This window comes from Schistosoma mansoni, assembly GCF_000237925.1.
Source record: "Schistosoma mansoni, WGS project CABG00000000 data, supercontig 0125, strain Puerto Rico, whole genome shotgun sequence".
In the NCBI taxonomy this organism is placed as follows: Eukaryota; Metazoa; Platyhelminthes; class Trematoda; order Strigeidida; family Schistosomatidae; genus Schistosoma; species Schistosoma mansoni.
In genome coordinates, this window is record NW_017386034.1 from 106,272 (window position 1) to 115,614 (window position 9,343).

The window sequence follows — 9,343 nt, forward strand, 5'->3', positions numbered from 1 at the left end:
GTACCTCCATCTCAGAGTTGGTGTTCACTCTGGGACTCGAACCCAGTACCTTTCACTTCAAACGCCATTGCGTTATATACTTGGCCACTGATAGACAAAAAGCTCTAGACTTGGATTCTATGATATTTAGGTTCTTTTAACAAGATTTGATTTAACAACAATAAAATACATGACTACTAAAAATTCAAGCATTACATAAATATGGTATTTAAAAAGTCCGATGAACTTTGATAACAAAAAGAATTCATTATTAATCATATACCTATAGTTTATAAGGAATAACTTTAAACATGTAATACCAGGTAATTAGTGTAACACTAGCGAAATATGACTTCAGTTGGTCTGTCCTTCAAAGCAGGAATTCAATATGTTCATTTACACAAACTTCTAGAGTGTCTATTTCGGTTTAAACGTTGTAAATAGATAACTTTATTCATTATGATCCATATATGCTCCTACAGATTATCACCTTGAATGCTCGAATATGCCCAAATTTATTTATAAAAATAGCATCCTGTTTGCTCATATCCAAATAAAGTTTATTGAAATACAGATGATGTGCTAATCCTAATATTCGCTCTGGTGGATTTAAGATATCTCATTAATATTTTCATTATAAATATTTTCAGAATACATGTGGTGTTTAAATAATTGTGTAAAACTATTAGAACCAAGAAAGCAAACTATTTACTCTGAACTAGTGTTACAGATGACTGAATAATTTGATACGTTTTACCAGTTTATGTTGTCATCTTAAAGAATCAAGCAGTGAGATTACATGAAAATGCTTTGGTACATGAACAATGTCCTGTACTTCACAATATGTACACATGTTGTGTTCTATGCCGTCCTAATATAACATTTTGCTTACACGGCAAGTAGATGTTTCATTGAAGTAGTTTAGTACAATAGGGAATTATACATACATGATATCAATGCACCTACTGATGTGAATATGAAACAAACTTCAACCATTTCATAGCATACTATTATGTAAAATCCAAGCCTAACTTGGATTGAGGAATAACTGACTAGTAAAGGTGAAGAAACTCGCAGACCCCAGTCGAAATCAGAACAAAGCGATTGGGGTAATAACGGTTCTAAACAAATATTACCACCCAGTTATTCAACCAACAATTGGTCCCAAAATATTCAATCGAAAACACCAAAAGGTAAGTGTTATTCTATCCTTTCTGGATAGATCAAGTAAGATTCCGTTTGAGCGGCTGTTCTATAACACAAAGTGTTTCAATTTCTGAGAAAGTGCTCCAATTTACAACCAAAATTTACAGTCAAAATCAAGCCGCACAATCAAACAGCGAGCAGTCAATATGGCAGCCGCCAGAATAATATCAATTAAAACAAATTAAATACAGTTGAAGAAGAATCATAGGAACTCAATGAAAACGATAGGAAAACCGAGAAAATTAAGTGTTACAGTCTCAATTGGCATCAAAAAAGTTAACAATATGTACAAATAAAGAAACCATAAAGAAGAAATTGCAAATGTATACATGGAGGGATTTTCACCTTCAAAATGGATTCTACATATTATCACTATCCGATGGAATGAACAACAAATTTAACTTACTCCTTCATATTTTCCAGTATTTCTTGTCCAGTTACTCCAATCTGTGACGTCTGTATCAAGTAGGATAACTGAAATTATATTAAAACATATTCATCAATTTTTAGATATACCACTTTTTATATAAAGAAGATCAAATAGATAGATTTTAAAATATTGAAATAGTATAAAGTAAATTTGAAAATTGTCTTAAAATTATCCATTGTAACTTCATCAATTAACTTGATGAAGCTTAACATTACTGTTTCATATTCAAAAGAATGAGAAACATTTAACAATATTACAGTACAAATTTTATTTATACAGTTGGAAAGTCTTAATCTAATGTTATATTTCGTGTATTTATTTGGTCGGAAATGTAATTACTAGTGGAATAACAATAACTTATCTTCCTTCATAAAAGTTGTAGACTTAGAGCTTAGATTCTTGCTATCCCACATACTACTAGTCTACTTGAACGACCGAACCCGCAACGTCGCAATAGAGAAGACAGAAGACTAGTAAGTAAGAATTTTATTCCCAAAACAGTGTCAAATATAGTACAAAAATCTCATGTATCTATAGTTTTCTGGCTGAAAGTAAATAACCGTTTTGGACAGCCAATAGACACATAGGGGTTCCTTCTAATTCACCCAATAGGGAGGCTGCACGTCGACATTCTAGAATGTTCCCCATGTGGTGACTGGATGTAATGTCTTCAGCTCTTTCTGGGCTTCTTGACGCTTCCTTGAGTTTGTCAACGAGCCATCCTTACATTTACATATTCATTTTGAAAATGTTGTAGAAATTATTGATTCTCAAAATTATTACATTCAGAAATCTTGATGAATTCTTATATAATGTCGATCATAATATTTTGTTTCAAGTTTGACCTAATTATAAATACAAGGTTACATCTAAGCTTCGAATTTTATTTCACAAGATTATGTTTTTGCTAATATTGTTATTATTATTATAGAGTGGAATATCTCATATTATGGATGAATTGAATAGTGAAAAATAATTACTGTATTTTCCAGTTTGTATAAATATTAATAGTAAATTTAGGAATAAAGCCATTTATACTATATCTCAATGAATGTTCATTTACATGTAAAATTCTGTTTGCTTGTGAATGGTATTTGTTTCTATGTACCTTTTTTTTTTAATAAAAAATCCAATTTTTAATCATTGTAACTGGGGGGGGGGAAAGTTTTTATTTACATGCTTATATTAATTGATTTATCTACACATTTTATTGAAATTTCATTATGTTTACTACTCTGTCAATATTTTCGTTATTACTGATAAGTGAAATCCATGAATTACTTATTACAGTTTCAATAAAATTCTTGTTATCAATTATGTAACATTTCTGAGAATTAGAGAATGAAAGTAACAATCCTAATAGAAACTATATAAGAACTTTCGTCTAAATTAGAGCGAATAGTTTCACAGTACTTGGGCGCCGATTTGATGTAAGACATTAAATAGTAATAATGTATATTTGTAAAATCTCAGCGAATGAATTTGAAGTAAATCCAACGTTTCGCCTGGCAATCTGGTCCAAGCTTTTTCAAGGAAATATTTCCTTGAAATGTCTAATGCAAACTGTTTTTTAAAATGCATAGAACTCTGATTCTTTGTAAAAGTATCCACATTTTATTCAATAATCATTATATACCCATATAACCAATTCTACATTAAGTTTTTCTTCAAGTCAAATAAATTGTCAAGCTTGAATTTTTTTGATTTCAATGCAGTAAAAATTATCCTTCATTTTAATTGAGAAGAGTTGATGATGATTTCAAAAAGTAACATTTTTGTTAGGTTAAAGAGATTTAGTTAGTGAAAATGGATTCATTATCTTTTGACACAAACTTCTTGATTATCGCCATAATACCTACAAGTTCTAGTTTCATTTCTATTATGGATTTTCAGTTGAACTACTGAAGATTATTAAACTGAGAGAAGGTAGATATTTAATTCACTTCTATTAACGATACCTTTGTATCCAATGTAACACAGTGTTTAAAATCGATTACTTTTTCTAATAATTGACTAGTTAATATGAACAAACAATAAAACAAGGAAAATGGATGATAGGAGAGTAGATATTCTTTTCTACTGAGGAAATCAGCTATTATTTATGTGTTTCATTTCTAAATAGACATATTACCTAGAAAACGCTGATTGTTTCTTGCAAAATTTTATCAAATCATTAATATTAATATGACTCAATATTTATAAGGATACATAAATTAAATATTTATGTTTTATGTATATGTGTATTTATAGTAAACATAACAAATATACATCATTCTTACTCAAACTCCTTCAACCTAAAAGCAATTTGTTTTTAACCATAAATATTATCATTAAATAGTTCGAACTATCTTTTTTCGGAATTAATCCCATGATATTGCATAAATCAACACTTTATTTGATAGCTAGACACAAAATGTATAAACCCTTAGATAATAGACAGCGTATTATAGTCATGCCTTTAAAATGTATTATGGTTTAATGATACAAACTGTTTACACTACTAAAATAACACATGAATATTTGTACGCCGAAAAAAAATGGACAATTCCTAAGCCAATATATGTCACGTGTAGTGAAAGGATAAATTCTGCATACAACTATACGATATGAGCAAAGATGGATAGTGGCTAGAACTGGAATACGGAAAATGTGTTTCATCCTATTTGAAACTCATAAAATGGATGTACCTGCATTCAAGAGTTGATGTTCAATCCGAGACTCGAACCCATTATCGTTAGCTTCAGACGCCATCGCGTTATCCACTCAGTTACTGAGTCCTGATAACCACTAACTTGTGCATTAGGGTGAAGTTTAAATTCATTTTGTATTGTTTGCTTGAATCTTCCCATTAATGTTTACGTCTGTGATTGATCAGTCTCTTATTGGCTTACGTGGATTGCATCGATATTAGCTTTAGTCACAGGCATTATAAACAAAGATGGATGGTGGCTTGCAGTGGAATCAAGATTTAAACAAGCAATACAAAAACGAATTAAAACTTTACCCGAATGCACAAGTAAGTGGCTATCAGGACTCAATAGCTAAGTGGATAACGCGATGCCGTTTGAAGTGAACGATACTAAGTTCTAGTCCCGAAGTAATCATTAACTCTGGGATGCGGGTATATCCATCTGACGAGTCCCAAATAGGACGAAGTAGCACACATTGTGGATTTCACTGCTAGCTACCTTCCATCTTTGCTTATAATGCTTGTGACATAAAACAATATTGAGGCAACCCACACACGATGCACGTATGCCAATAAGAGACTGATCAATCGCAGTCGTTAATATCAATAGGAAGATTCAAACAAACAATACAAAGTGAATTTAACTGTATATTAGTTTTCTTTGATGCTTTCTAGATCACACTTTAGATAATTATTAACTCTACCTGGCCTACTTTTTCCACTTTATTTAATCGATGATAGAAAATGATAACCATAATTTTGTCTAACATCAGTAAATAAATAAATTCTATAAAAAGAAATCACTTTTATATAAAAACGAACTAAAAATCAATAGAATGATATTTCAATAAATCATTTCCAAATTTCTTGTCAATTACTAGATCATTATACATTTCAGATGACTCTGTTAGCTTAGCTTAAACATTGTTTGAAATGTTTGACAAAGAAACTACTGAATTATTACGATATAAATATCGTCAAAAATATCTAATTTTATTGCAATAATTCAATTAATAATTCAGAAACAAAAGTTTTTTTTTTATTTACTACTTAAATAAATACTTATTATTCGGATTCATTTCTAGTGGGTTTCAAAATAATAATCAATTCAATCAGTTTAGTTGACTAAAGCCTTTACCAACTAGAATGACTTATTAAATAATGAAGGATATCTTCATTTGATATATATGTATATATATATTTGACAGGATTAATTCTATTATGTATACATAAGGCATACAAACATTCAAACCTGGATATATATATATATAATTTATTCATATACTAACTGTAAGAATAGAAGTTTTACATAATAAAGGTTTACATTGTTTGATCGTTGACTTAACATAAATCAATGCTAAAAAAATCAAATAATAACATCAATGGAAACAAGAAAGGTGATGAAGATGAAAATGTTTAATCTGCCTAAGGAAAATGAGAGATTTTTATCACTTCACAGAGGTAATAATAATAATGTATCCTCTTAAAAGATTTTCTCTTTATATATACATGGATATTTGTTTGTATTTGTTCTGATAACATTTGAAAGTAAAGGATCACTTAACAAATAATCATTCCATTCTTTATTCATTATATTTATTAAAGGATAGAGTTAATGAATTATGAAATTTGTATAAAAATTGAAAGAGATTTTATTGATCGAATAAGTCATAGGAACCAAAAAGCATCTATACAGGCAACTTTTTTCTTTAGCCATTATAAGATTTTAAACTATATCTCACTTTGAAAAATTGAAAGTATTGATAAGATCTTTTTAACAGACACTTTCAGTCTAAATGAAACCTAGATTTTCATTGTACTTATCATATAGTAACAAACTATCCCAGTGTATATAAATCTCAAGGTCATTTGGTTACTTTTAATTAGCATTAAACATCATTTATAAGCAAAAGAAATGGATAGTGGCTAGGCAGTGGGAATTTCAGGACGCATGTTTTCGTCCATCACTAGCCCACTATCCATCTTTGCTTATAATGCTTGTGAATTAAGGCTATATCGAGGCAATACACACAGTATGCACATATGCCAATATGAGACTGATCAATTGCAGTCCTAAGTAACAATGCGAAGATTCAACCAAACATACCAATTTAAACATCACTTATGTTCCTTAGTTATCTGTTAGTCAGATCAATTCATCTTAACTCAACCTCAGTTTACTCTCTAATGACAATCTATTCAAATATTAGTTTTCTTAAAATGTTTGGTAAGCATCGTCACATAGACAAGTGGATACAATTTATTCAGTATAATACTATGCATTTATTGTCAGCCTAATTTATGATAGTGGTAATACGTTTTTAAAAATACAGGGCCTTTTAAAGCGTTATAGCAAAGTGACTTATAAAATAATAATGATGAAAACCTGGTGTCATCAAAAACTAGGCACATATCAAACCTTTAGTTTAAAGTGAATACCTTACTCAAAAAAATTCTGATAACTGCCAGAGTTTAAATAAAGATCGAAATTCTGGAAATAAACATACTTAAATGAAACGGCTATTTAATAGAGTTAACCTCAATGTAGAGTGATGAAAATGGTGGCACTTATATCTAACCATTGGAGCTTAAGAGGGAGTGATAAATTACCTGTTAACTATTTAATTATTACTGCCAATATCATTTGTCATCAAAATACTTATATCCCAAAAATATTTGTGTCTTAGTTCAGATAAATATTAGTATAACATTTGCTTCATTTTCGGTGTCAAAGTTTAAATTAATCGCTTGCATACAATTCAAAAATGTCAACAAACCCATTTTAGTTGTTCGGAACTACGACTCTGAATTCACTGTGTCCTCATTTATTAAGCGTTTTCTTGAATGTAAGCAAATATTACAGCTTGAGATTGTTAAATTGTCTTCAACTATCGGTTTTCGATAGGGTTTTATAATAAGCCTTTTTAGATTTGCATTTTTGTAAACTTATCTACTTTGAAATATAGTGGAAATGTCCATTCAGACAAATAAATTAATGATAAAACACGTTTTTGTCAGTTCTTCAAACTAATATTCTAGAAATTCTATTGAACAACTACTTTGTACAGTTGTATTGTGTTTGAGAAGAGTGCAGTTAGAGCTAAAATGTAACATTGATATATATATTTTTTGTCAAGTCCAACTACTCAACTATTTTGCAAGAGATATAAATCATAAAATTGAAATAATATCTTATATTGACTGTCATTACTTTTATACATTTTTGTAATCGGTTCATAAGTCATTGCCAAAATATTTTATGGATTCCAGTGTATAACTTGAAGGACTTTAAATAGGATTGCTGTACGGAATGTTGAAATTATTTAATTTTCAATGGCTAAGAATATTTAAGATTATTTTTCTACAAAGAACCATAAGAAATGGGTAATGCGTATAATCTTCGTCTGTACATAATACTATATAGATGAGACAACGCTTATTGATTGCTGATCAAACAGCTGAATTTGCCTTGAATGGCTGTTATTGAATAAATAAATGTATGTAGAATATATGAAATAAAAAAATCAGTTACCAGTTTCGGTTATTAAATTTTTGGTTTCCAACAATCTTTGATTCATTTCTCAGTTACCTATTGATAAAGTATGACATATAGTTATGTTGAGTCATTTAGTTCATTGATTCGATATACCCTAAACCTTATAGTTGGAAAGAATTCACTACAGAAAGAAGTTATTATCAACTGATTGATTATAGAAACGAGATAGGACATGAATATTTTTCATATCAAAATCTTAAAAGATATTACATGTAATACGTGAATAGGTTAACCTTTAATTAAAACATAGATTTCATACCGACGTTGATAGGCAAAACTATTTGCAAGCAAATATATTATAATAATAATTAAAGGTAGGTATTATTCAAACGGTTGATGGATTTCCCGTGTTGGAAGAGAATAATTTAAAAAAAGTAACTGCTAGTAGTTTTTCATCATTTAACTTTACCTACAAGTATGTATTTATCAAAGATAAAAAAGAAAATCTGTGCCTCAGATGGATGTTTTAGTGTGTGATTCTAAATTATATTATCACATTCACTAAACCCCTTTATACCAGTTACCATTATTCAGTAATCACCAACAAACAAATCTTCATAGAACATTATTCGAATATTTGATTATTTATATTTTTATTCTCCATCTCTGATACCAGTTAATGATTGAAATGTAATAATAAGTAACAACGATCTGAAGTGCAAAATTATATTTCATGTACGACTTGGACGCTCATATTATGAGGAACGATATTGTAAGTGACAATGTAATGAGTGTACATTTCCAGTTAGTACTTATTTTGTATAATTCTTAGTGTAATTAAGGTATTCCGGAAATACAGAAACCACATTACTTTCCAAGCAACTAGTCTTTGAATTTTAATGCTATTACTTTAAGGTCATTAATAAATGCTTTCAACCAAACATTTACCAGGAAAGTATGAAATATAGTTTGTTGCTACATGTGCTGTCGTTTAATTAATATTAACGAGAAAAACAATTGGAAACCATGAAGTACTAATTATCTTTTTCATTTATGAGCTTAACCTCACAGGAAAGTGTATAACCATTAAACTAACAGTGACCTAATCCAAAATAAACAATCCTCTTGAAAGTCACGTCAACATTCGAATCACAGAGTTGAAGCCATGATAATGCGATACCGTCAAAATGTATTATCAGTGTTTTCTGTTTTCACTTCAGAAATTGCTAAAATTCAAAAGTCCCGTCCTCTTACCGCAATTTCTTTTAAAAGCTGGTAACTAATTGTCACAACATAGAAGAAAGCAGCAAGTGATATCTATGAATCTTCAATTCTGATGAAAATTAGATGGTCATAAAATTTTCATATCAGTAAATTCACTGCTAATCTAGTTCGTTTATCAAGATTTGCAACTAAAGTCAACCAATCAGCGGTAAACAACGTGTAGTCTGGTACAGATGTACATTATCAAAATAATTTACAAGTTTGGGCCATTCCAATCTCTTGAACCATGGATGGTTCACACCTCCCTCAACCATAACTA

General features: G+C 29.6%; 1 protein-coding gene across 1 annotated transcript in view; it reads right to left on the reverse strand.

Moving 5' to 3' along the window:
• The window catches only part of Smp_139480 (ephrin receptor, putative), a gene marked incomplete at both ends in the record, with an annotated part of 38,984 nt that extends 38,458 nt beyond the window's left edge, over nt 1–526 (reverse strand). The window contains one exon of the mRNA XM_018790264.1: nt 470–526. Coding sequence (XP_018646345.1) covers nt 470–526 — 57 coding nt within the window. The remainder of the gene's footprint in view (nt 1–469) is intronic.
• Between the last annotated feature and the right edge of the window lie 8,817 nt (nt 527–9,343).